This window comes from Marmota monax, unplaced genomic scaffold (assembly GCF_021218885.2).
Source record: "Marmota monax isolate L192 unplaced genomic scaffold, Marmota_monax_Labrador192_F-V1.1 WCK01_AAM20220418_F8-fsc00187, whole genome shotgun sequence".
NCBI classification, from domain to species: Eukaryota; Metazoa; Chordata; class Mammalia; order Rodentia; family Sciuridae; genus Marmota; species Marmota monax.
This window is the reverse complement of record NW_026694837.1, coordinates 2,153,037-2,180,974: the sequence shown is the minus strand read 5'-3', so window position 1 is coordinate 2,180,974 and position 27,938 is coordinate 2,153,037. Positions and strand designations below refer to the sequence as shown.

The 27,938-nt window shown below is 52.7% G+C and overlaps 2 protein-coding genes across 4 annotated transcripts; one reads left to right on the top strand and one right to left on the bottom strand.

Annotated features, from left to right (window-relative positions):
- The first annotated feature begins 4 nt into the window (after window positions 1-4).
- On the top strand, window positions 5-8,324 carry Tmem151b (transmembrane protein 151B). Its single transcript, XM_046426171.2, has 3 exons — window positions 5-274; window positions 2,717-3,157; window positions 4,310-8,324. Exons 1-3 carry the CDS (start codon window positions 158-160, stop codon window positions 5,435-5,437), a joined length of 1,686 nt encoding a protein of 561 aa, XP_046282127.1. The 5' UTR covers window positions 5-157; the 3' UTR covers window positions 5,438-8,324.
- Tcte1 (t-complex-associated-testis-expressed 1) lies at window positions 8,262-27,751 on the bottom strand. 3 transcript variants are annotated; one of them, XM_046426177.2, is made up of 6 exons: window positions 27,552-27,751; window positions 25,006-25,151; window positions 18,710-19,073; window positions 17,102-17,670; window positions 11,168-11,617; window positions 8,262-9,287 (listed from the first exon to the last, which is right to left on the bottom strand). In XM_046426177.2, the coding sequence occupies exons 3-6, from the start codon at window positions 18,978-18,980 to the stop codon at window positions 9,078-9,080; spliced, it is 1,500 nt and encodes a 499-aa protein (XP_046282133.1). In that variant the 5' UTR covers window positions 18,981-19,073; window positions 25,006-25,151; window positions 27,552-27,751; the 3' UTR covers window positions 8,262-9,077. The 3 variants fall into 3 exon arrangements, with proteins under 3 accessions (XP_046282133.1, XP_046282131.1, XP_046282132.1); XM_046426175.2 differs by having other exon boundaries at window positions 25,069-25,151; XM_046426176.2 differs by lacking the exon at window positions 27,552-27,751 and adding an exon at window positions 27,209-27,496 and having other exon boundaries at window positions 25,069-25,151.
- Between the last annotated feature and the right edge of the window lie 187 nt (window positions 27,752-27,938).

Here is a 27,938-nt window from a genome sequence, read left to right as displayed (position 1 = left end):
ACCCCGGTGCCCTTTCCAGGCCCCCTCCCCCCGTCGGGGGGTGGGGAGCAGTGAGGGCCCCGCCCCCTCCCGCCCCTTCCCCAGGGCCAGCGCAGGATGCCCCCAGCCCCTGGCAGCCCCCCGGGAGGTCTTGAGCTCGACGCGCCCCCTCTACGCCATGTCCCCCCCTGGCTCGGCCGCGGGAGAGAGCGCCGGCGGCGGCGGCGGCGGTGGCGGCTCGGGGGTCCCGGAGGAGCCCATGGCAGCGGCGGACGAGGGCCCCGCCCGAGAGGAGGTGAGAGCCAGCGGCCCCTTCCCCCGGCGCTGCCGCGGCCTGGTCCCCATCCCCCCCGCCGTGCGCGGCCCCCGCGGTTCCGCCGCAGCGCGGCCGGCGCCCCGCACCCCGAGCCGGCCGCCACAGCCGCAGTCCGGCGCCGCCGCCCCCACCTGGCGGCCGGAGCTGTCCGCGGTGGCGAGGAGGGGGCCCGCACCGGGGGCGGGGCCAGGGGGGTCCCGGGCAGTGGGAGGGGCCTGGGGCGGGGCCTCGCGGACCCCGGGGCTGGAGCCGGGGACTAGGCTATCCCAGGGTGGGGTGAGCATGGTGGTGGGATCCTATCTTACAGAGGGGATGCTCTCTTGATGGCTATGAAGGGGGACTTTATAGGGGCTTCAGAGTCAGGAATGCACCTTGGAGAAATGGTGAGGTTACCTAGGCTAGGGCCCTTCGAAGTTCAGATGTGTATGGAAGCTGTACCTCCTGGGGTCACAGGGGTGTGAATGTGTATGTGGGGAGCACCCCATCTCCCAACCCTCTGCTCCTTTCCCTAGGGGTCCCTAAGCTCAAGAATCCTTCAGAGTCTTGGTACTAAGCATATCCCTAGTTGAGGGCCGTAGGATAGTCTTCTGAAACTGGAGACAAAGAAACTAAGGAAATTACCAGAAGCAGCCCCCCCACCGTGGGCCTCTCATGCACACTTATGCACATACATGCACACTACACTAGACCAGGAGCTCAGCAAGAGGGACAGAATTATAGGTAGAGCTCCTTCTGGTTGTGCCCACACTGGGACAAGCACATAGTCAGGTGGGCACAAAGGTGCATGTATGCACACACATCCCAGAGACAAGGCTTCCAAAAGGTATGTGCTCTTATAGGTACATGCTGTGTGCTATTTCCTATTCCACCTACCTATCCATACTAAGTCCAGGGCCTGCTGCTTGATACTATGCTCTTTCTTTCCACCCCTTTTTTCCTTTTCCTGGCTGGCCTCCAAGTTAGGCCGGCAGAACTGAAGGGACAAGTCAGGATTCCAGCAAGAGGTCATATATTACGTGACTGCTGAGTGCCAGCACCATGGTAGGCATCCAGGATGCAAAGAATTAGGCATGGGCCCTGCCCTCAGGGGTGCTCAGTCTAGAGGAGGCTCAGACATGTAAACAACTCACTGGGCCAACCATGGGACAGAATGTGCCAAATGCTTTAACGGAGCACTAAAAACTGTTTTCTGTGACAAATGGCTGGATTTCAAATGACTTTCTTCCTAACCGTGCCCCATATCCCCTGTTCCCATCCGCTCCCTAGCCACATGACTCTGCCTTTAAAAAAAAATTTTTTTTTTTTTTACTTGTTGATGGACACAATACCTTTATTTTATTTGTTTATTTTCATGTGGTGCTAGGGATCGAACCTAGTGCTTCACGCATGCTAGGCAAGTGCTCTGCCACTGAGCCATAACCCTGGCCCCAACTCTGCCTTTTTGAATACCTCCCTTTGGACTGCCTTTTGCTTAGGGACCCCATCCCCTCCTTCTCATCCTAGAACAGAGGGAAACAATAATAAGGTGTAGCAGGAAGACTCATTGGAGGAGTCCAGAAGGGGGCCTGGGCTTTCTTCTGGATCCTCCTCCAAAGAAGTGTTAGACTGATTGCCATGAGAGTTAAGAGTTGGATTGGTTAAAGGGGAGTGGCTCCTCCAGAACCTAGACTGAAAATATCTGCAAGAAGTAAGGGCCCAGCCGGGTGCGGTGGCACATGCATGTAATCCCAGTGACTCGGGAGGCTGAGGCAGGAAGATTGAGAGTTCAAAACCAGCTTCAGCAAAAACGAGGTGCTAAGCAACCCATTGAGACCCTGTCTCTAAATAAAATACAAAATAGGGCTAGGGATGTGGCTCAGTGGTCGAGTGCTCCTGAGTTCAATCCCCAATACCCCCCTAAAAAAAGTCAGGGCCCTCACCTGATAAGTGGGTGGTGACGTGGGTCCCTCCCCCCTTTCCTGGAACACCTGGAAGGGGTCTAGGCTGGCGTCCTACCTTTGCTGATGCCTATCTGTCTGTCCTCCCTTCTTCCCCATCCACACCTCCTCCTGTTTCATTACCATCTTTGTGTCTGTCTTTGCACTCTCTTTCTCTGGGTGCCATCCTATCCATCTGTGTCTTTGCTTCCTGGGCCTCCATATCTGGTTCTGATCCCTCTCTGCCTCTTGGGGTGTCTCTCCGCACTTTCCTGTATTGGCATTCTGGTCCCTTTTACTGTCCTTGTGGCTCTCTCTGGATCACTTCTGCGTTTATCTCTGGTCTGTGGTTCCCATCTCGGTCTTATGTTTTCTCTCTACACCCCCGTCTGTGTCTCTGATGCTGGTCTCTGCCCCTTCATTCCTGCGTCCATCTCTTTGCTGGGTCCTGCCACTGTGTCTGACTTCCCACTCATCTTGACCCCCTCCCTGCCCATCTGAGCAGCAGCGTCCCATCCAGCCCTCTTTCACAAAGTCCCTCTGCCGTGAGTCCCACTGGAAGTGCCTCCTGCTCTCGCTGCTCATGTACGGCTGCCTGGGGGCAGTGGCCTGGTGCCATGTCACCACAGTGACCCGCCTCACCTTCAGCAGCGCCTACCAGGGCAACAGCCTCATGTACCATGACAGCCCCTGCTCCAACGGCTATGTCTACATCCCCCTGGCCTTCCTGCTCATGTTGTACGCCGTCTACCTGGTGGAGTGTTGGCACTGCCAAGCCCGCCATGAGCTGCAGCACCGTGTTGATGTGAGCAGCGTGCGGGAGCGTGTGGGCCGCATGCAGCAGGCCACACCCTGCATCTGGTGGAAGGCCATCAGCTATCACTATGTCCGCCGAACCCGTCAGGTCACCAGATACCGCAACGGAGATGCCTACACTACCACCCAGGTGAGAGGCTGGAGGGGAGAGCAGGCCATTCAAGATGGGAGAGGGTGCACAGACTTGCACCTGTGTGTGAAAGAGCACAAGGCAGCTGTGAGCTCAAATGGGCACTGCAATAAGAGGGTGGTAAGAATAACTTAATAATAGCAAACACAGAAAGAGCCAGGCTCTGAGTACTTTACAAGTATTAAAGCATTTATTTAATACTCAGAGCAAGTCTATGAGGAAGGTGTGTCCCCATCTTACAGTTGAGGAGGCCAAGACCCCATGAGGTTAAATAACTTGTTCAAGGTCACTTAGCTAGCATGTGGATGAGATGGGAGTCAGCCCCAAGCTGTCTGTTCCAAGGTTTATACTATTCAGTGCTTATTGGCTACAGATGACTTCACAGGTCCAGTCTCACAGCATGTGCTCACCTGTTCAGTGAGGTGACTGCCACTGAGTTCTCTTTCACAGGTAAGGAGACCTAAGCTTAGAAACTGGCCCAAGGTTTGCAATTCCCGAATGATAGACTCAAAACCAGGTGTTTGGATTCCTGGTTCAAGGCTCCCAGAGGATGGTGTGGGGGAATTTATGGAGAGTCCACAAAACAATCACCACTTTGAGAATTAGACTTTGTGAGGTTCTGGAGGAGTTGTGCTGGTGACCTCTGTTTCAGAATTGGGATGCGTAGACAAAAGCCTATGAGAGGAAAGAAGGAGGTTGAGTGATAAGTAAGGCCAGAATGGGGAGCCTAGTGACAGAGAGGTTCTTCCGGGGCTCCTTTGGATACCCATTTGGAAACACACGTAAAAATGAAGACGGGGAGGCAGCTTGTGGTAGTGAGGAGCAGCGCAGGACAAAGCAGGCAGTGAGAAAAGGATCAGACAAACCAGGGATCAAGAGGAAGCAGAGCTTACTGAATGCAGTCAGGGAGGGTTGACTGTAGTCCAATCTCCTCTCTTAACTCATTGATTAAGCAAAGAGCTCAGTGTTTCCATAGCCAAGACGGTAAGATCTCCCTGCTCCAGCCGCTGCTTAAAACGGGACAGGCTTAGGGATGGACCAGGCAACAAGAACAGCAATGGGACGGGTGGTCGGGAGGGCCAGCGTGAGCAGATAGAGGAGGGCACCGTGGCACCGGCTCTTGGAGACTCCAGCCGCCTCCCCGTGCTGCAGGTCTACCACGAGCGTGTCAACACGCATGTAGCAGAGGCCGAGTTCGACTATGCGCGCTGTGGCGTCCGAGACGTGTCCAAGGCGCTGGTGGGGCTGGAGGGCGCGCCCGCCACGAGGCTGCGCTTCACCAAGTGCTTCAGCTTTGCCAGCGTGGAGGCTGAGAACGCGTACCTGTGCCAGCGCGCGCGCTTCTTTGCGGAGAACGAGGGCCTGGACGACTATATGGAGGCGCGCGAGGGCATGCACCTCAAGAACGTGGACTTTCGAGAGTTCATGGTGGCCTTCCCGGACCCAACCAGGCCGCCCTGGTACGCCTGCTCGTCGGCCTTCTGGGCTGCGGCGCTACTCACGTTGTCGTGGCCCCTTCGCGTGCTGGCTGAGTACCGCACGGCCTACGCGCACTACCACGTGGAGAAGCTCTTCGGTCTGGAGGGCCCGGGCTCGGCTAGCAGCGCGGGCGGCGGCCTCAGCCCCAGCGACGAGCTCCTGCCCCCGCTTACCCACCGCCTGCCGCGCGTCAACACGGTGGACAGCACGGAACTTGAATGGCACATTCGCTCCAACCAGCAGCTAGTGCCCAGCTACTCGGAGGCGGTGCTCATGGACCTGGCGGGGCTGGGCGCGCGCTGCAGTGGGGCAGCAGGCGGTGGCTTCGCGCCCACCTGCCGCTATGGCGGGGTGGGCGGCCCGGGCGCGGCGGGAGTGGCCCCTTATCGGCGCAGCTGCGAGCACTGCCAGCGCGCGGTCAGCAGCTCATCCATCTTCTCACGCAGCGCGCTGAGCATATGCGCCAGCCCGCGGGCAGGCCCTGGGCCCGGCGGAGGCGCGGGCTGCGGGGGCAGTCGCTTCTCGCTCGGCCGTCTCTACGGTTCCCGACGCAGCTGTCTGTGGCGCAGCCGGAGCGGGAGTGTCAACGAAGCGAGCTGCCCCACGGAGCAGACGCGGCTGTCGAGCCAGGCCAGCATGGGGGACGACGAAGACGACGACGAGGAGGAGGCCGGCCCGCCGCCGCCCTATCACGACGCCCTCTACTTTCCAGTCCTCATCGTCCACAGGCAGGAGGGGTGTCTGGGCCACAGCCACCGGCCGCTGCACCGCCACGGCTCCTGCGTGGAGACCTCACTGTGAACTCCGGCCCTGGGGAGGCCCACAATGTCCTCCCTCCTGCCCCTCGCCGCCTGGGCTCCCTGCGTGTAGCAGGGGGAGACACGATGACTGAGGCTGGGCGGGTTACAGCGGGAAGCGGGTAAGGGGAGAGCGCCCAGACGGTCCCAGGTGGGACTGAGACCCCTGCCTTCCCTGTACATAGAGACAGAAGGGTGGGAGGGGATCAACACCTCTCCTAAAATCCCACCCACCTGGGCAGAGTCGCTCTTCCAGCCCCACTCAAGTTCCTAAGGAGATGCCTCCTCCTCCTACACGCACATTCGAGATTTCCCGTCCAGCCTGTCAACGGGTCTCCTGACTGTTATTTGGCAACTGTGCTGTTGGGCCTCCTCTCAAGGGAGCAGCCCTGGCAGTGCAGCTGGGAGGTGTAGAGGCTGCGGGGAAGGGCAGTTGGGGCTTTCCTTCTTCCGTTTCATGGCCCCGCTGAGGCCTCTATTGAGGGGGCGGTGGTTTGGTGAACCCGAGGGCTGGCTTCCAACCAGCTAATGAATTCAGCGGGTCTGAGGCCAGGGTCAGGTGGCAGCCCCAATACTCCATCTCCACGTCGTGGAAATGTTGCTGTCCTTTTCTTGGCGCTGGCCCCAAAGCTTGGGGTTTCCTTTCTGCCACTCCCTCCGCTGTTGTTTATCTCACTGAGCCCCAGGAGCCAGATCCTGGAGGGACTGTGCTCACCACACCTACGTCACTCATCCCTGGCTCTGAAGAGCTGTTGCCAGGGTGCAGGGGGAGGGGAGGGGAGCCATAGAGGGCAGAACGCCTCAGTCCTCTCTGGAAACTCCCGCAGCCTCCCAGCAGCAACCTCCTCACCTGGGTTCTGGGCGGGTGCTCCCTTTAGAGAGACTCAGGTGCCACCCTGGCAATACTCATTAGAGCTGGCCAGGGTGAGTGACTAAGTGGAGAGACCCCAAGATACTTGTGTGTCAAGCAGAAGAATTAAAGAGCAGAGGGCAGCGGAGGGTACAGTGAAAGGACTTCTAAAGATAGGGGTGCCCGGGTGGCAGCCCTTTCCTCCCCCAGAACCATGCGGAGGAGTGGAATGTGCTTGCCCCTTTTACACGCCTCTCTGGGGCTGAGGATGGTGTCATAAGTCCCAGCTGGAGAAATACTCAATTCCAGTGGCAGGGTCAGAGGCAGGAATTCTCTGAATCTTGCCTGACCACTCCATCTTCCTCTATCCCACAAGCTGAAGCCCTGCTGTGTGTTCCAGGGTCTTCAGAAGGGCATCCTGCCACCGCCCCAAGGCGCTGGCCTCCCGTCCTGTTCCCCTAAAGCTCTGACACCAACTTCTCTCCCCCTGTGCTCTTCCACTCCAGTGTGTGTCAGCGTGCATGTCTTGTACAACCCATGCCCTCCCAACTGCCCTGGCTAAGGTTTTCCCAGCAGATTTAGCGTCCCAGGGTTGAGCTCACTTTTCAGCCTAGACGGGATTCCCTGGGGCCACCCAGGCACGGCCCACCCCTGCTGCTTCTTGCTTTGCCTCAGCCATCAGATCTCCACCTCCAGCCTCTCCCATATTCCTCCAGCCCAGCCAGGCCTGCCCTATAGAGGGGTGTGGCCTCCACCTATGCAACATCACCCTGGCTCCCCTTCCCTCCTTTCCAGGAGGAAACGGGGTGGAGGGAATGGACAAATTGTGGAGACACCATAGCCCATGGCTCATCAAGGAGTTGAACTTTCCAATCACATAGATAGCTGAGAGGAGGAGGGAGGGGACATCAGAGAGGGAGAGGTTTGGGCAGAAGGGAACAGCTGCCCACTGGGTTTTCCTGGGCAGCAGTGCTCACCTGCCTGCCAGTATGAAAACTGCCTGGACCCTGAGTCTGTGCTTATCAGGGATCTGGAAGCAGGAACACCCTTCTTTCCTCTGAATTGACATCTGTGAGGTACAGGTGGTGAGTTGTGGCCTCAGGCCCCAGTTCTTGGCCTGGCACATGGATGTCCTGTCCTCATATGGGGTCATCCTGGCCACCTTGTGGCTCCAAGGCTGGAGGAACTTGGCTCCTCCCTCAGGCCCAGTCCTGAGGCCACAGCCTAGCCTCAGAAGACGGGAAGAGGAGCCCCTGTTATACTTTTCCCCTGAATGGATCATTTCTGCCTAGGTCATCTTACACAGACAGACTCAGCTCCCACACACGCACAGACTTAGAGAGAAACCAATTCTTTGGTCTATTTTCTTGGTGACTTTATTGATTGCCAGGGAAAACGAAAACCAGAAAATTAATCTCTAAAATTAAACTTTACACTGAATGTTCTTGTTTCTCTAATTAGAACCTCTGCTAGCAGCTGTGGCTACACACACACCTACCCTCACACCTACACGTTTGCACTCCGGAACTGTCAGAGGGTGTCAGGCATGGAAGGACTTTAGGTGGCCCAGACAGGCACATGCTGCAGTCACTCCCAAGCCCCCTTTGGTGCTCTGCTCAGCGCCTGTTTGTTAGAAGTCTCTAGAAGGCAGGCACTCCTGGATTGTGGTTGTAGCCCATGGCCCGCCCTATGGGGACATGGGTTTGGAGGCTCTGGGCCACTCAGCCCAAAGAGAATGGAGGATGAAGCTCAGCCTGAATCCATCAGTCAGGTCCTCTTGTGGCCCCATGGGCTGATGTGATTCCTGTGGGTTTGGTCCCAGGTTGGGCAGCCACAGAGTGCTGGGGATTCATGGAGAGCACCCGGAAGGCTCCATGGTCCTGGGGATAAGGGCTTGTGGGGTGGGCTGGGCCTGGCTGGGGAGAAGACAGGTCTCTGTCAATTGGGTGCATCACACTGTGGCCTTTCTGTTGTGGATATCCAAGCGCAAAGATTGTACAAATCAAACTGGTGGATAATAAAGTTGCGGATGACTCACTGATCTCTCTTTCCCAGTGTGCGCTGCTTCCCTATCTCCTTTGTCCTGCAAGAAGCTCCCTGGGGTGGATGGCAGGAGTAATACCACACTTCCTCAGCAGTCATTCTCTACGATTGCCTCCTCAAGGGAGGTCTGAGCTCCTGTCACCCATTGTCCCTTTCTCAAATTGAGAGTTGGGGATTAGGGGATGGTGTGACCTATAGAATGTGACCAACATGACCCTATAGAATCAGGCAACAGGAAGGTGGCAGAAAGAGCCAGGCATGATTCTACTGTAGCCAGAGGGGAGAGAGAGAGGGAGAAGGAGAAGGAGAGAGTGAGAGAGAGGAAGAGGGAGAGAATGTGTATATGTACTTGAAGGTTAAGGATCTGCGCAGTAGAGAGGAATATGGGAGTGGTGAGCCAGGGAGGTGGGCAGCCCTCACAGGAGAAAACCTGTCTGATCAGGTACAGTCCTCAGAGTCTTCTCTGCCTTACCTATTGCTGGAAGGAGTTGGTCATTTGTGGGGTCCAGTAATCCTTTTTCTGGGTCCCAAAACTAGGTGTCTGCTTTATACTGCTTCTTTCCCTATCTCAGTTCCCCTTCCCCACCTCCCATCGGTTTGCCTATGACCCTCTATCACATACTTCAAGGACTGGTCTCCCCTCCCCCTTCCTCTGAACCACTGTGACATTCTGCAGCAGAGTGCCCAGCAAAAGCATGAAATTCCCGATGGAGCTGAGGTAAAGACCCAAGTCAGGTCCCTGTCCCCACTCTTATTCCACAGAATGATCAGGGTCATTGGCAATGATGGGAGACGTCAAATAGCCAGGATTCAAGGTCCGCTGACGGGCAGCTTCCCGGTTGGCACAGAGGGCCTGGCCAATGAGGTACTCGCTCTCCTGGGCTACATCTGATAGGCGGAGGTCAAATTCCAGGAGGGTCTTGTTGTCTGACATGCCTTCCAGGAGCTGCTTGCCACCATCCTGGGACAGTAGGAAAAGGGAAGGGTCACTTTTCATCATCACCCAGGATCACGTGCACACACATATTTTAATATGGATATGTCTAAACAATTTCACAAAACCATACTTAACCTATCTATGCATGCTGACCCGTTCTGTCCCATTCTACTTGAAAAATGGTGGTCAAGATCCCTAAATTTATTTTTCAGTCTCAGTGGTTTGAAAAACTTGGATGTCTAGCATCTGGGTAGGTCTTGGAATGTGGGACTATTCTGTCTAGGGAGATGTGAGGGGGAATTTGGGCAGGGTGACAAAAATAAAAAAAGGAGACAGGAACAGTGTTCTCCCCTTCACTGCCTCTGGGCATGTCCCCATATGAGATGTCAAAACTTCAGCTGCCATCTTGGGAGCACCAGAGAGGCCATGGCCATGGGACTGGCACTGAATGGAGAGATTTGTCAGCTCCAGGATCCCCACTCTGGGGCTTCTGGTTATGTGAGATCCTAAATATTCCTCCTGTTTAAGTCACTTCCTGGCTCAGTTTTCTGTTACTTGCAGCCAAGAGCATATCTATGGTGCACATGGTGCATGCCTGACAGGCATAGTGGGCGAGAGTGCAAGGTTGTTCTCATGGAAGGTGTGAAAGAATGACACCTTGGAAGGTAGAATATTGCTGTTCTGTGGTTGTATCCCAATAGTGTGTTGTGAAGTCAATTTAATGGGTCACAGAAGCATTTAAAAAAATGAAATAAAACAGAATCCGAAGAAAAATAGGATAAATCACAGACAGTAAATGTAAATTTCAATGATATTATGTTTATATGCATGTCCACTGGGTGTTCACATAACTTTGATTTCCATTTTCTTTTTGGTACTGGGGATTAAACCCAGAGATGCTGAGCTATATATATCTCTAGTCCTTTTTCAATTTTTATTTTGAGACAGAGTCTAGCTGAGTTGCTGAGACTGACCTGAAATTTGCAATCCTCCTGCCTCAGCCTCCCAAGTCACTGAAATTACAGGCATGTGCCACCAAACCTGGCTGTAACTTGTATTTTTTAAAATTATTTTTTTAGTTGTATATGACTCAATACCTTTATTTTTATATATTTATTTTTTATGTGGTGCTGAAGATCAAACCTAGTGCCTCATATGTTCCAGGAAAGCACTCTGTCACTGAGCCACAACCCCAGCCCTGTAACTTGTATTTTTTATTCCAGGACTTGGTCAAGGAAGTTTGAAAATCACTGTCAGAAAGGACTCAGGCTGGGTTGGGAATATAGTGGTAGGCTTGAACCCCAGCTTTGTCAAAACAGAGCAAAATAAAAAAAAGAAAACAAAACAACCCCCCATTTGATTGTATAGATTTAAAGATTAAAGGAAAAATATTGGATATTATTGCATACGCATATATTATAGCATAGTATGTATGCATATTCAGTGCAGAGTGTAGTAACTCAAGCTGTGATTTCTTCTTCTTTTTCTTCTTTTTTTTTTTTTTTTTTTTTTTGCAGTGCTGGGGATCAAACCAGGGCATCATTCATGCTAGGCAAATGCCCCACCACTGAGTCATACCACCCGCCCCCATCTATAACCTCTCGATACTTGTCCTGCAAGGGTCCCATGGCAGTTGGGTTTTGTTTTGTCTTTTTAGTGATAAAGGCAACCCAGGGTTGCTTTATCACTAAGTCACACCCCCAGCCCTTCATATTTTTTAGAGACAGGGTCTTGCTAAATTGCTTAGGGCCTAGCCGTGTTGCTGAGGCTGGCCTTGAACTCGTAATCCTCTTGCCTCAGCCTCCTGAGTTGCTAGGATTACAGGCCTGCACCACTGTGCCTGGTTTCCCATGGTAAGTGGATTCCACACTCACCCTCTGCCTGCCCCCAAAGAGAGGACTCACCAGCCCGATGTGGTTGCAGGACAGGTTGATGCTGGTGAGCGTAGTGTTGATGGCAAGCACCTGGGCGAGGAGCGTGGCTGTGGGCTCGGACAACTCATTGCCACCAAGGTTCAGTGTGGTAAGGCACTTGTTGGTCTGCAAGGCATGGGCAAGTGCCTGGCCGCCCTCATCTTCGAGGCAGTTGAGGCGTAGGTTGAGGGAAATGAGGTTGGTGTTGTGTGCCAGGGCGTGAGCCAACGACTGCGCGCCCGGCCCACGTACTTGGTTGTTGGCCAGGTTAAGCACGCGCAGGCGGCTGTGGCTGAGCAGCTTTGCAGCAGCACATGCACCACGGTCCCCAATGAGGTTGTGCGACAGGTCCAGCTCCCTGAGGGCTGGGTGGTCAAGCAGGCTGCGGATCAGGATGCGGGCCTTCTCATCGTCCACCTTGCTTCGAGTCAGCCTGAAGATCTGAGGGTAGGTGGAGGGTCTATAGCACCTGCCAACAGGGCAGGCTGCCCACCTACTCCCCTTTTGCAGGTAGAGAAGGTACCAAAGGTAGCTACGAGGAGGTCTGAGACTCTGTTCCACTGGTATTGGCCACCCAGCTGGTTCTTGGACAGGACAGGTCTACCCAGTGGTACAGAATTGGTGGTAGGTTGCAGAGGGACATGTTATTCCTTTTTTTTCTTTTTCCCAGTAGTGGGGATTGAACCTATTGGTGTTCTACCACTGAGCTACATCCCCATCCCCCCCTTTTTAATCCCCATCCCTTTGTTAACTTTCTTTTTTTTTTTTGCGCGGGGTGGGGTGGGGGCTCTTAAGCACTGATCCACATCCGCAGCCCTTTCTTACATTTTAGTTAGAGACAGGGTCTCACTAAGTTGCTTAGGGCTTTGCTAAGTTGCTCAGGCTGGCTTTGAACTCGTGGTCCCTCCCGCCTCAGCCTTCCAAGCTGCTGGGATTACAGGTGTGCACCACGGCCTGGGCTGCTTTGTTTTGTTTTACTGCTGGGAATGGAACCTAGGGCCTGGCTCTTGCTAGACACATGCTCTACCACTGAAGTACACTGCCAACCCTAAGGACAGGAACTCTTGAAAGAGGTTAGCTGGGGAGACAGGAAGTGGGGAGGGAGGATGAGAAACAGAAAACAATGGAATGAAAAAATAAAAGGTACAACCCGAGATATGAAAAATTGTTCTGTATTTGTGTAATAAGAATTGTAATGCATTCCGCTGTTGCTTTTTTTTTTAATCAATAAAAAAATAAGAAAAGGAAGATGGTGGGTGCTGGGAGCCATTAGCCAAGTAAGTATGACAATTTCCTTGCCAGCGTACCCCATGTTGCAGTGACATTGAATGTACTTAACCTTGCTCAAGGACCAAGGCAGATTAGGGTGTTCCCGGTTTTAAGATAATCTTGTTTAGGGCGTTCCCAGTTTAGGTTCCAGGTTTAAGGTTTAAGATTATTCCTGCTGGGAATAGGGCGTATCCTGCTGCCTGAGTTCCCCTTGAGTTCTCACGGGATTCAGACAGTATATTTTGGAGATAGAAGCCCAGTGGAGGAATTTGGGAGAGAAGGTGGATTTGGGAAGAGAACGTGGATTTCCCCAGAACGTGATTGTAGACGGCTGGTGTGAGTTCGGGAATAAAGAGTTGCTGTTTGAATCTACAAGCTGTGTGGTGGCTCGTGATTGTGTGCCCAGCCAGACTTCGGCATTTGTGCCCAGCCAGACTGTGGCAGGTGGGGATAGCATTATGAATGTTGTACATAGGAGCTTGTCCCCTCTGCTTCCCACTGGCTGTTCCCTATCCTCTGACTCCCTTCAGACTTCTCTGTGGCTGGCCTCTCTCTCCCTTCCCTTTAATTCTTTCCTTCCTTTACTGCCCTCTTAGCCAGGTCAAAGCCTGGTGAAAGTCCTCTTGTATTTTTATTGCATTTACCTGATGAAGCCCAGAATCTGGATCAGCCTTGCTCTCTATTTTCTGCATGCCTTATGCCTAGTCAACGAACAGGATGGAAAACATCACCTGATGGGACTGATTGGTATCATTGGCACCACCAGCAGGCCTTCAGTGCTGTGTACCTATGCAACTTTACTTCTCTGGACAACAAACTCTTTCATAATATACAATGACTATTTTATTTTATTTTACTTATAAATATTGTTTGGTATCAGGGATTGAACTCAGAGGCTCTCTACCATTGAGCTGCATCCCCAACACTTTTTATTTTGAGACAAGATCTCAATAAGTTGCCCAGGCTGGCCTTGAATTCGTGATCCTCCTGCCTCAGCCTCTTGAGTTCTTGGGTTACAGGCATAAGTCACAATACCCAGCTTTACAACAATTATTGTTGTTGTTGTTGTTATTATTATTATTATTATTAGGTACCAGGGGACTGAACCCAGGGGCATTTTACCACTGAGCTACAGCCCAGATGTTTTTGAGTTGCTCAGGCCTCACTAAATTGCTGAGGCTGGCCTTGAACTTGCTGTCCTCCATCCTCAGCCTCCTAAATCCCTGGAATTACAGGCATGCACCATCGTGCCTGGCTACAATAACTATTTTAACCTTTTCCAACCTCAGACTCCAAGGGGCCTCCCTATAGAACTCCCTTTCAGCTTGTGGACTCTCCTGACTTCTCAGCAACTGAATGGGATCCCATTTCTGATATCAAACACACACCCACTGCTCCTCACCACATCCCCACTTCCACTGCCCAAGGCCAACTGCCTCACATCAGTGCTAGATCCCACTGTTCTTGCCTTTTCAAGAACTTTCCCTGATCCATGGACCTGGACTTCTCCTCCCCCTCCCCCTCCCCCTGAAGCTGTTTTTTTTTTTTTTTGCGGGGGGGGGGGGTGGTTACCAGGGATTGAACTCAGGGGCACTCAACCTGAGCCATATCCTCAGGGTCTCACTGAGTTGTTTAGCACCTCGCTGTTGCCGAGGCTGGCTTTGAATTTGTGATCCTCCTGCCTCAGCCTCCCAAGCCGCTGGGATTACAGGCATTCGCCATCTTGCCTGGTCCTCCAGCTGTTTTTAAGTTGCTTAGGGCCTCACTAAATTGCTGAGGCTGGCCTCAAACTTGCTATCCTCTATCCTCAGCTTCCTAAGCTCCTCCTCTTTCCTCTCCCCCTCCTCCCCTTCTTTTTCTCCTCCTCTTCCTTATTCTTCCTCTAAAACTATCTTTTTTACTTTTTCTACATTTTTTTAATTGGTGCATTATAGTTGCACACACAATGGTGGGATTTGTAGTTACACAGTCCTACTGGTACCTTTCTTCTGCATTTGCCCCTTTTATGCAGGTGGATGGGGCCTTGCTTTCATTCTAAACATGCAAGTTTCTTAAGAAAACCCAACACCCTCATCTATCACCTCTCTCCTCATCTCTGCTTCCCAGATGAGTTCTCCAAGAAGCTGGTCTCAGCCGCCCCCTTTCTCACTTCCCACTCTCCCCATGAACCACGCTCACAGCTTGTGCTCCTGGAATGCCTCTGAACCTCCTCTCAGGGACGTCCAGGTTTGCAAAGGCCAGTCCTTGGCTGCACCCTACCCCATTGCTCACTCCCTCTACTTGAAACACGTGCCTCTGTCGCTCCGTGACACAATGCCATCTCCCCCTCTGCCTGCCTGCAAGCTCTTGCCATCAACACCACATGCCAAGTCTCTCTCCTTCCCTCACACTTGGTTCTCCCTTATGAGACTCCATCCAAATGCAGGCCTTCACGGGCCATGTTGATAACACGGCACCTGTTTCCATGTTCAATTCAGACTCTTCAGCTGAGTGTCGGACCCTCTACCCAACTAACAAGATGACCCCTGCTCTAGGATGTCTCACACTGGAACTCAAAACAGGGGTCCCCCTCAAGACAGCGGTCCCGGATCCCCTGTCTCTGCCGCAGCCCCCTCCAATCATCTGGTCTCACGAGCAAGAATCCTTGATGTCTCCTGCTGCTTCCTTCTCTTCTACATCCTTCTGAGGCCAGCGAGACCTAACCCTAACCCTAATCTTAACCCTAACCCTACTGATCATACTGCCTCCGTACCTCTTGAGTCTCCCCACCTCTGCAGACACCTCCATGGTTCAAACTACCCTCATCTCATCTGTGTTTGGCAGTGGTCTCCCAGGTCACCTGCCATGTCCACTGTTGCCCTTCCCATTCTCCTTCCCAAACATGGTCATCTTTTCATCTTTTCCAATAACATGACCATCCTTTTGACTGACACCCTTGGATGGTGCTATGGTTTGTCCTCCAAAGGATCACTGTGTTGGAGACTTCATCACTAGTGTAGTGAACCTTTAAGAGGCGGAGCCTAGTGGATGGTGGTGGAGTCACCAAGGGTGCTTCCCTCAGAAGAGATTAATGTAGTTCTCCTGGGACCCCATAAGAGCAGGTTGTTATAAAGTGAGATCATCCCATGCACTTGGTTTCTTCCTTACCTGTTTCCCTTCCTGCTTCTCTACCACATTGTGGAGAGGAAAAGCAACGGGTGGTATCATGCTGTATGGACCCTTCAGCCACCAAAATTGTGAACCCAATACACTTTTCCCCACCCCAATGCATGCCAGGCAAGCACTCAGCCACTGAGCTATATCCTCAGCCTCCACCTCTTTTCTTCATAGTATACCCAGCCTCAGATATGTTGGTATAGCAACAGAAAGCTGACTGATCCAGATGGTGCCCCAGAGCTCTTCAGGATAAAGATAGATTCCTTGACAAGGCCTCTTTCCCCCAGTGATTCCGGCTGCTGATTGGCTTTCCCTTTTTATCCCATCCCTGTTCCCCCATATTCATGGCTCCAGCCACACGGCCTTCTCTTCAGGCCCTGGAATTAGCTGTGTATTGACCATACCCAGGGGCCTGTATGTGCTGCTCCCTCTGCCCGGAGTGAGCTTGTCTCTTTCCTCAAGACTCTAACTCCCACTCTTCCTTATAATCACTATACAAGTGACACTTTCTCAGGGTAGCCTTCCTGGGCAAGGTCAAATGTCCCTTTTATAATCTCTCATAAGAATGTCTTTTCTGTGGGCTGAGGCTGTAGCTCAGTGATAGAGCACTTGCCTAGCATGTGTGAGGCACAGGGTTCAATCCTCAGCACCACATTAAATAAATAAATAAATACATAAATAAATAAATATGTTTTTTAAGAATGCCTTTTGGTTTTTTTTTAAAGCATGCATTTCATCCCAGTTTAGGGTTACCAGAGGCAATACAAGATGGCCCGGTGCAGGTAGCTCAGTGGTAGAGCAGGTGTTTAGTGGGCAAGAGACCCTGGGTTTGATTTCTAACAGTCCAACAGTCCAACAAACAAACAAACAAACAAGGCAAACAAAAAGCACTAAAAGAGGATGCCCTGTTCAGTTTAAATTTCAGATGAACGAGTATGTCCCATGGAATATTTGGGACATAACTTCTAAAAAATTTGTTATTTTTCCGAAATTCAGATTTAACTGGACATCCTGTATTTCTAGTCGCTAAATTTGGCAACCCTTTGTCTAGTTACAATTTTACATTTATATGATTGCTCATTAGTGCCATTCATCCCTCCAGACTGTTAGCTGCAGAGGGCACAAATAGTATAATTTTGCTCTCTAGATCTTCAGCACCTGGGACAGGGCCTGGAGCACAGATGTTTGTAGGATGACTAACTGGCTGGCGAACTGAGCCTCCTTCATCTACATACCCTGAAGCTAGTCGCTTGGTGCAGGATGCATTTTAAAAAACAGTCAAGTCTGGGTCTGGGGGTCTGCGCCCGTGCTTAGTATGCCTATGTGAGGCCCTGGGTCCAATCCCCAGCACCCCAACAAAACCCCGCAAACTCCTAGGTGGATGCATGAAAAAAAAAAAAAAAAAACTGGAAAGAAGCAGATGGGAGTAGAGAAGGGAGAGGAGGGAATCCGGAAGACGCTGGGGAGAGAAGGTGGGGCTACGCAGGGGGCAAATGGTACCTTAAGGGTGTGGCATGCCTTGATGGTGGCCGCCAAGGAGTGACAGTCTCGGTAGGTGAAAAGGAAGAGGTTCCACTCGAAGTTCATGCCACAGTCTTTGACACCGTACACCAGGTCCAGCTCCTCCAGGTGGATCAGGCCGGCCACCAGATCGCCCAGCTGGTAGTGGTCCATGGTGGGCTCCTCCGACTCCACCTCGCTTTCCGACTCGGACAGCTCCCGGGTCAGCGGCGAGGTTGGGAGCTGCACTGGTGGAAGGAACTGATCCACACGGATCCTGCGCACGTAGTTCCTGCAGAGGGGCAGCAAGTCGAGGATGACGCTGGGGTCCGTGGTACCCGGGATGAAGTGCTTCAGCAAGTTCTCCAAGTGCCTCTCGAAGAACATGTGTTTCCAGCTGCCGCCATGCTTGGCCACGTGGCACACCGGCCAGCGCGTCGTGCAGCAGTGACGCCAGTAGTTCTCATCTTCGATCAAGTTGGCCGTCACAGCCAGCGGCAGGTCAGGGGACAGGTGGTTCAAGACCTTCTGCTGGTGCTCTGGGAGCAGCTGCTTCAGAATAGGGTTTTCTTGGGGAGAAGAGGAAGGAAAACAGGGGATAGGTCTCAGTGTTGGGGATATGACAACATGGTTCCCTGGGGTTGGCTTTCCTGGGGGCACTGAGGAAAGGAAAGACCCTTTTTGCCCTTGGGGAGCTCCACTCCGAAAGGAGAGACAGCCTTTGCTCTAGGAGGCTCAATGGGAGGGGAGATGAGAAGTCATAGCCCGAGAATATTCCCTGCCTGCAGCTCAGTATCTGGGCTCAGGGAACCCCGGTCCAGGATAAATCTCCACTCCAATCCTCCATGAAAACCTCCTCAGATGGAGGAGATAACCCCTGACTCCCAGTCTGACCCGATTCATTTATTTGAAAACAAATATATTTGCTTTAACACCTACTATGTGCCAGACACTTTCTAAGCGCTGGAAATATAAACATGTAGGAGACAGATGAAGCCCCTCCCCCTCAGAGTTGACATTCCAGCCAGCAGAGGGCCACAGTAAATGAGGTCAGGTGGCAGTAGTTGCTGGAGGCAAATGATGGTCCTGTCCTCCGAGAGCCCCCCTGCTATGGGAGGGGCTGGCAGTAGTCTTTGGAAAGTGTTAACGTTTTGGGATCAGAGGGTACAGAACAAATGAGGAGGAACCCACACAAACCAGGGAGACTCCATCTGGGAGGAGGGGTTAACCAGGGAGGGCCTTCCAGAGGAGGAGGTGAATTTGGTTCAGGTCAAGTTTTGCTGGAGAATGTGGACAAGACTGGGAAAGGACGCAGGGGTGGGGGTTTGCTGTGTGTGGGGGGTGGTTGCTGTGGAGGGGGGGGTTGCTGTGGGGGGGTGGGGGGGTTGCTGTGTGGGTGGGAGTCTGGTGGGGCCCGAAAGTGAGGCAGCACCAGACATTGTCTGGGTGCCTGGTGAAAGGGAAGTCCCCAGCAGCTAGGAGGATGCTACCAGGGGGTGCAGGCTGCCCCAGGACCTTGTTTCTGGGGTCTCCACACCAGGAAGCCTCCACTCCTGCCTCCCTCCTGGTCTGCTCCTGCCCTCCCAAGCCCAAGCTGGGCAGGCTCACTCTCGAAGTTCTTGATGATGTGCTGAATGCAGAGCTCTGTGAGGAGGGGCACAATGGCCAGTGACCACTCAGCATCCTCAGCGATGATCCGGCGCATGTGACGCACATTTGTGGGCTTGCTCTTTGCTGGGAGTGGGCCTGAGGAGGACACGGTCTTCGAAGGCTGTGGGCCTACGTTTGAAATCTGGCTTGCAGTGGGCGGCGGGCCCTGGTTGGAGACTGTGGACTGGCTGGGGACGGACACTAATGGTGGTGTTAGGGTGCCCTGCATGCTGGGGCCTGGCAAGGAAGGAACACGAAGCCCCTTGGTGACCTTGCAACAGGAAACTTCTCAGACTGGCCGGTCCTTGGTTCAGATGGGGACCTAGAGCAAAAGAATGGGGGGAGGGGTACAGGTGTTACTTTGGAGGATCTCAGCAGAGTGGTGCTTAGCTGTCAGGGTCTGGAGTGGAGAAGATCCAGGTATAAATCCCAGTGTGGCCTTGGGCCAATTACTGGACCTCTCTGAGTTTCAGAGAGGTTAAATGAAATTTTACCCTGTGAAATAAGGGTTACAGGACCAATAGGATTATTTGGAGGAGTAAATATACAAAGAGGTATTGTATATTGTCTAATACATGGAACTGTAGCAAGGAGCAGCCCAAATTTTTAGATAATAATAGTTACACAGGAATTACAGTCATTGCTATACACCCACTCTTTTAGTTTAGTTTTTTGTTTTTTTTTGGTACAGGGGATTGAACCCAGGGGCTCTTATCCATTGAGCCAAATCCTAGTACCCCCTTTTAAAATACATTTTATTTAGAGACAGGGTCTTGCTGAGTTGCTTAGGGCTTTGCTAAGTTGCTAAGGCTGCCTTTGAATTTGTGATCCTCCTGCCTCAGCCTCCTGAGCTGCTGGGATTACAGGTGTGTGACACCGTGCCCAGCTTCAGTTTTTTTATGTATATTAACTCATCCTTACAAAAGTTTTCTAGGTATAGGTACTTGTATTTTCCCCATGATTCTAATGAGAAACTGAGGTACAGAGAAGCTAATTGATTTGTTCAATGTCACACAGTTTATAAATAATTAATTCATTTTATTAAATTCATATTCTGAACCCTACATGTACTGTGCCTCCGAAGGTGAGGGGATTCAGTATGTATTGCTAAAAGACTGAGGTTTGCGAAAGAGCCATTTAGTTCAGAACAGCTCTGTGCATTAAACATTTCGCAGAAAGAACAGCAACTGCCTGACCCTGAGGACTGGGTTGAGAATAGTATGACCAACAGAAATACAAGGTGACCCCAAATGCAAGCCATGTTTGCTATTTTAAATTTTCTAATACCCCTATTCAAAAAGTAAAGAGGGATGGGCTGAGGTTGTGGCTCAGTGGCAGAGCGCTTGCCTCACACATGTGAGGCACTGGTTCTATCCTCAGCACTACATAAAAGATAAATAAACAAAATAAAGATATTATGTCCATGTATAATATATACGTAAAGAGGGTTGGAGGTGTAGCTCAGTGGTTGAGTGCTTGCCTAGTATCCACAGCATGGCAAAAAAAAAAAAGTTTAAAAAAAAGGTGAAATTAATCTTGCATTTAAATCAGTATGTCCATGATTTTGCCATTTAAATATGTAATCAACAAAACTATTAAAATATGTTTTTAGCCCGTGCTGTGGTGCACATTTGTAATCCCAGTGGCTCGGGAGGCTGAGGCAGGAGGATCACAAGTTCAAAGCCAGCCTCAGCAACAGCAAGGGGCTAGGCAACTCAGTGAGACCCTGTCTCTAAATAAAATACAAAATAGGGCTGGGGGTGTGGCTCAGTGGTCGAGTGCCCCTGAGTTCAATCCCTGGCACCCCCCCCCCCATTTGTTTTTATACCCAGTTTTCAGAATCTGATACTCCATAGGAGCACTGAGTGTCTGAGACCGTTGAGGGCAGGGCAGGGCGGGTTGAGACAGGAGAGAGGACCCGCACACACGCCTGCCCAGGCCGCCAGGCTCTCCACCTCCTCCCTGCCAGGGGCTCCAGCTCTGGCCCCTCCCTTCAGCCTCCGCCCAGTCTTCTGGTTCTCCAGACAGCAGTGGGCTGGCGTGGGAGGGGAGAAGGCAGCTAAATCTGGGGCTGAAGACAGAAGGCGTTCGCCCACTCCTCCAACCTTGCTGCGGGGCGCCCCTGTCCTGAGACCTGCAGGTGGAGACCAGCTGCCCCGGCGCTGGCTGCTCCTCGGGCAGTTCCCCCTCCGGTGGCGCCCTGACCCAGTGCACTGTGCAGCGTCCGGCGGGAAGGAACATTCTGATCCAACAAACGCGGCCTTGGCAGAGGGAGGAACCAGATGGTGCTCCCCAAGCCTGCCAGGCATCTCAAGGAGGAAAAGCCTGGCTGAGAGGGGGTTGGGGACAGGGCCAGTGTAGGGAAGATATTTATGCATTGTGACACCCCTCATGCAGATCAAATGCAAATTCCCAGATTGGGTCCATCCAGCCTTTTGGCTAATGGCTTCTCAGACAGAGGGTGGGGCTGGAAGCAGGTGTTGTGTGGATGCACGGGTCTGACTTTGCATTTCTGGCTTTGCTGATTGCTATGTAACCTTGGCCAAGTTACTTACCCTATCTGAACTTCAGTTTTCCTTATCTGTAAAATGGGATACTAATATCTTCCTAAGAAGACTACTGTAGAGATTCCTTTGTGATAATATTTGCTTAATATTGATGAAAATTGAAAAGGGTGCTGGAGGGGTGTTAGAGGCACTATGGAAGGCAGGGATGCTGACCTGGCACCTTTGAATGAGTGCCCTTTTCTATTTCCAGGGAGAGGTGAAGGACAAGGGGCAGTGGTGGTATTGGGGGCTAGATGCAAGCAGGAGAGAGGTAATGGAAGGGAGTCACAGGTGACAGGTTAACAGGTCAGCCCTGCTACTGCCAGCCCTGCATCTGGACTCCTGGGCTCTTTCTAAGGTTCTAGCTTAAAACATTCTGTCGTTCCCCTTGTCTGGGACAGTTCTCAGCCAAGCAGGACTGGGCTGGGCAGAGGAAGCGCCGGGGTTACTTGTAGGCATTGTCTTGGGGGAGGCGCTTCTGTCATTACTCACAATGCCACCCGGCCTCACTACTCTGGGAGGCAGGACTTGCTCCTTCCTCCTGGGGGCCACACCTCGAGGAATCCTACCTGGGCCAGGTGAGATGCCCTTGGGGACAGGACAGCCCTAGGCTTAGGGCCTGTAGCCCACTCTCTCAGGAATGGGCAGCTTTTCCTAAGGCCTGGTCCTGACAATTCTCGCTGTTGTTGGGGGGCTGTAGTCTGCCCCTGCTGTGGCATGGCGCAAGGGACCCACCATGGCTCCCCAGGGCGCTGGCCAACTCTTCAGAAGGAAGGGGCGGAGCCTGACTCTGGGAGGCTGCCACCTGCAGGGCTGGAATAGAAATAGGCCCTGCCACCTTCCGTGTTTACAGAAACAGCAAGGCCACCGGGTTCTGATGTCATTTTAAGGCAAATGTTGAAGACATTAACTGCATAATAATTTTCACTTGATCAACTCTTTTAAAAATTAGACTTTATGAAAATATTTTTGGCAGATACCTTATTATCAGACACAGAGGATTTTTCTAAGCAAGATTTTAATTTTTAAATGTTTCCAAATATTTTTTAAAAATATATGTATACATGGGTTGGGATTGTGGCTCAGTGGTAGAGCGCTTGCCTAGCACAGGTGGGACCTGGATTCAATCCTCAGCACCACATACAAATAAAGGCATTGTGTTGTGTCATCTACACCTAAAAAATAAATATTAAAAAATATAAATGTATACACATATTTGTTACTGGAGATTGAACCCAGGGGTGCTTAATCACTGAGCCACATCCCAGTCCTTTTTTAAAAAAATATTTATTTTTTAGTTTCAGGTGGACACAATGTCTTTATTTTATTTTTATGTGGTGTTGAGGATTGAACCCAATACCCCATGCATGACAGGCAAGCACTCTACTACTGAGCCACAACATCAGCACCCCAAGTCCTTTATATGTTTTATTTAGAAAGGGTCTTACAAGTAGTTGCTTAGGGCGTGGATAAATTGCTGAAGTTGGCCTCAAACTTTCGATCCTCCTGCCTCAGCCTCCTGAGCCACTGGGATTACAGGTGCACAACACTGTGCCCAGCTTAAAAATCTTTTTAAAAAACTAATAGTAGAGCATATATATATGTGTGTGTGTGTGTGTGTGTGTATATATATATATATATATATATATATATATATATATATATACACATACTTAAAAGGGTAATGAGCAAAACCAACTCCTTGCCTTGCAGTGGCTCTTGTAAAGCCGGTATGAAGCACAGCTCCTGCCTTGGCTGCCCTTGGTCACCACCACCTGGCTCTCCCACTGCTCTGACAGTTCACTTCAGAAGTCTCCATCACAGCTTTCTGGCGCTCAGCCCCCCCCCCGCCCCCCCCCCGGCTGAGGGCCCTCAGGTTTCTGCCATCCTCACTCCTTTTACGGGTCCCAGCTCTCATCCCTCCTCTGAATTCCAGGCTCAGGCTGGGAAGCTTCCCAGCTACTTTAGGTTTGACCCATCTGGATACCAGAACTGGCGCCAGCCTCCTGCAGGCCCCACATCTGGTTACTGACTCTACCCCGCCTCTGTCACCAGCATCTCTGAGCCTTTCCTGCTGCTGCCTCCGCTCAGGGACTCCTTGTCCAACACATCATAACTTCAGATGTTGGGCACCTGGCCTCTGGCACCAGGGTGGTGCTCTTACATCTAGCCCTGACCCAGGTCTCTGTGTAAGGCTTCCGTGTCTCATGCTGCCCTCAGGCGGAAGTCAGCCTCCTCAGCTCCTTTCCCTGCACACTGGGTGCTCTCTGAAATAAACTGCCCCCCCCCCCCGTTGGTACTTGGGATCCAACCCAGGGACACTTTACCACTGAGCTACACCTGCAGCCCCTTTTGTTTTTTATTTTGAGATAAGTTGCCCAGGCTGGCCTCAAACTTTCCATCCTCCTGCCTCAGTCTCCAGTGTCGTTGGGATTACAGAAGTGCACCACCACACCTGGCAATAAACTCCTCTCAGCATCTGGGACGCTGTGGGCTACTTCATACTTCCCTGCCTTTGCTCAGGCTGTTCCCTGGGCCTAAAACACTGTTCCTGCCACCTTGACCCAGGAAGAAGACTATTCATGGTTCACGGAATCTGACCACCAGCATCTTCCCCCCCCACACACACTTTCTAGTCAGAGCCTTTGTCAGAGCCCCAGCCTCCCAGAACCTGTGACCCTTCAGTGACAAGCTGCCTACCCTCTCTCCCCGCACCCAGGCCAGACCCAGCTCCTCAAGGTGTGGGGCTGCTTCCTACTCCTTTGTCTGCCGTCTCTCACCCAGCCGGGCCTGCCATGGGGGTAGCTGCTATTGGCTGTCCCATTTGCTTCTAAGAATAGATTCTGACCAAGAGGAGATTCCTATTGGCCAGAGCAATTGGTTCAGGGCTGGCTGCCTGATGCCAGCCAATCAGAGCCCTTCTTAGGATTTGTCCAAGTGGAGGCAGACAGAAGGACACGTCCTTGAAGGATCTGGAGCCCCTGCTGCTGGAGCAGGAGGGAAGGAAGCCTGGGGGAGGCAGCAGAAAGGAAGGGTGGGTCCAGGGCACCAGAACTTCAGTCCCCATCCATGTCCCCAAGGCCCCCAGAACGGCCTGGTTCCTCGCAGTCCCTGCAGCTCTCAGACCTAACTTGGCAGTCTTCTCATCAGCCCTCTTTGCAGACGCTAAGAGTTGGGCTTCTGTGACCAGGGGGTCCTGTCGTTTTGCTAAGCTCACAATTTGGTGAATGAAACGATGGGAAAAAAAGTCCTAAGTCGGTAGATGAAATAGTTCAATGGGGGAGCGGAGAGGGACCAAATGTCTAACTCCTGGGACCCCTTCCTCTCCGCATCACGCATCACGCTGCACTGCCAGTGTCACATCCCAGCTGTGCCAGCCTGAGGCAGTATCAGCAACCCACAGCTGTTCAGCACCCGACAGTTACAAGGTCCCTTGGGAACTCAGATCTGAGTCTTCCACCATCCCAGGATGCAGGCGGGGTGGCACCCTCATCCCCATTTTATAGAAGACACTGATGGCAGAATAGGGAACACCCAGGAGGGCGGCACATTCTATGTAACATATACAGTAAGAGGGACATACATGTTTATATAAGAGCTACCTCTCTGATCCCTAGTACTGCCAAAAAAAATAAATAAATCTATATCTCAGTGTGAATGAATTTCAGATGCAAGAGAGCACCATTAGAAAAGGGGAAGGGAATGTACCACCGAGAGGAGAACGGTGGGGGGACCACAGGAGCTGGAGGCGGGCTTGCCATAGCCACCTACTTCACAGGTGGGCCTCAGTCTGGCCTGGAATCACCAGTCTGCAGCTGAGGGTGTCAGTGAGCAGCGCTGTCTTCCCTGGGAGCCTGCAGGGATGGATAGACACCCATTAGTTGAAGGTCTAGGGGGAACCCAGAGAGTTCAAGGTCCCCAGAGGAGGGGACAGTCCCCGAAAGGGCTCAAGTTCCTCTCTGGAGCCTCATCTCCTTAGGGAGCCTGTGGGGCAGTCAGGGGATCCCAGAGTGAAGACTGGAAGCATGTTCCTGACCTGGGGCAGGAATCCTCTCTGACATTCCAGAGAGGTCAGAGCTACCAGCAGGGTGGCTCTTGGAGCACAGTTGGTGTCCCCATCTAAAGGATGCCCTTGGAGGAGGAGAGAGGAGGGTGGGGGGTGTGCTGTGGACTTTCATCTTTCTCTGGGGCCTGACTCACAGGCAAGGTGGGCTTCATGTATTGAAGTCTCCAACATCAAGCACAGCCAGCTCAGGACCATGATCCCTGGGGAAAGGCCAACCCTCCCCAGGCCCCCACTCTTTGTCCTTAGAATATGTCCTTAGTCAGGATCCTGAAATCACAAAGGGACCATGTCCACACTAGGTCATAACCTCAAGGGTCCATTCTTAACATGCACAGGAAACAAAAGTACTACCCTAGTTTTTTGATGGCTGGTTCTGGAAACCATATCCTTGACTAGATAGAACCATCGTTTTTTGAACTGTAGGTACTTAATAGCATGCAGGAGCACACAACTGGCCCAAAGCTCAGATGCTGGGCCTCAAGTCACCTCCCCACTCTGTCCCTTGCATCTGTGGGACATTTAACCTCACTAAGCCTCAGTTTCTTTATCTGTAAAATGGAGGTGGCAACACTTCCCTTCATGGGATTATCTAGAGGACTAAGGAGTTAATGTGTGTGTGTGTGACATTTCAGAGTGCCAGGCCCAGAAACAGCACTGGGGGCACGTGTGGATACCATGACAAAGATGCCAGATGCCTCACCTATGTAATTTATTCACTCCTCAAATATATTATAGAGTATTGTTGTTATTAAAACACCATCATCCCCATTTCACAAATGAAACTGAAGCTCAGAAAGTGGAGGGCTGATGTCTGAATTTCGGTCTGTCCAGTGCTCCCTCTCCTCCCATGAGGTGCTGGATTGATCCCAACCTGGTGATTCACAGCACTTGCCCTGTTGGCCTCCCGCCTTCTCCAGCTCATGAGCTCTCGTCACCAGCATGGAACCCAGGGTTACCCACTTAGGTGCTGACCTAGGCAGCCCAGCCCTCCTTGCCTCCATTCACTGCTGGACTCCGAAGCCTCCCCCAAGCTGGGGGCGGGCCAGGAATTCTGCCTGCCTCCTTTGGCTCTCCTGCCCCATGACTCAGGCAGGGCCCTTGTTCCTCACAGACCCGGGAGTTGATGCCTCAGTCTCTAGCACATTCCCTCTGCACAGGGGAAGTCTTCGACCTTCTCTGTTGTTTCTCAAGTCCCCAGGTAAATTCAACCACTCCAGGCAGAGGTTCTTCCCACTGCCCAAATGGGAAGTAGATGACATTGTGGGGGAGCTTCCTCACCTTGCTCCTTACACCCTGGTCCTCAACTGTCCTTGCATCCCTTCCTCTGAACTGGGAAACAGAAGTGTCCAGCCCTCTATCAGCCCCTGGAGGTGCCCCAGCTGTGATGGCCTGCCTGCCAGAGCCCCTGTGGCTCTTCCTGCCGCTGCTTCCTCTGCCTTCTTAGTCCCTACCCCACCACAACCTCACACCAGGATTCCCTGAGGATTGCCCTCTTCAGGGGCCTAGGCTTTGGCCCACACCTGCCTTGACCTCTTTCATGGCCACCATGTCTCACCTTAGTATGTCACTCCTGAATTCCCAGCTGGGAATTCCCAGTTTGTGGAGTCACAAGAAGAAGGGAAAAAGAGTTTCTGTGACAGAGCCCAGGCTTGGTCTTTGTCGCAGAGAAATAGCAGGTTCATAAGCTCTGGGACCCCTCCCCCAGCTTGGGCTCACTAAGGCCTGTTGTCTCAGAAAGGACTCCAGAGGGAGGCTCCTCTCCCCATCCCTCATCCTCATCTTCCCTCAGACACCGCGGTAGGGAAGCTTGGCTCCAAAGGCCAGCGGGTCCCTCCCTCGTCCTACCTGGGGTGAAGAGGCTCTGGCTCTGGTAACCGAGGGAAACCAGGAGGGAGGCACGGGAAGCTTCTGGAGCTGCAGGGTTGCCGCCCTCCCGCTGGGGATGAAGGGACAGTCAGAATTTCTAAGAGGACTGGGGCCCCAGGACTTAGGAATGCTCTCCCTCACCACCTACCTGATGTCTCACCTTCCCCCTCCTATTCCCACAGTTCCCCACTCCCCTCACGGGGACCCCAGGCCTTGGGGCCAGTTTGCAAATAGTGACGGGGTAGGGCGTAGGACGGGGAAATGGGGGCGGATCCCCGCGAGGGGACCCGGGTAGGGTGGGGACAGAGCAGTACGTGCCGACCTGGACCGGCGCTTCCCCGCTATGGAAGAGTGGGGCCGAGGCGACGGGCTGTGTGTGCGGGGGGCGCTGGAGCCCCAGGGGCTTCCGGGCCCCGCTCCCGTGCGTAGGATGGATCGGGGAGCCCTGGGTGGGTGTCCCCTGTCCCAGAGGTTCCTCTCCAGCTCCGCAGGCCGGGCGCTCGCCCTCACCGGCCTCAGGGTCGTTAGGGACGCCTGCGTCGCCAGGGGGCGGGCCGTGCGGTCGTCGCAGGGCGAGGTGTGGTGAGCGCAGGGGGCGGCCCCCACGGTTGTCCTGCGGGCGGGCACGTGGCACGCTGGTCGCCCTGGGGCTTCCTGGGGAATCGGCTGCGTGTGGCCATTGGTGGTAGCGGGAGCTCCTGACCTTGGG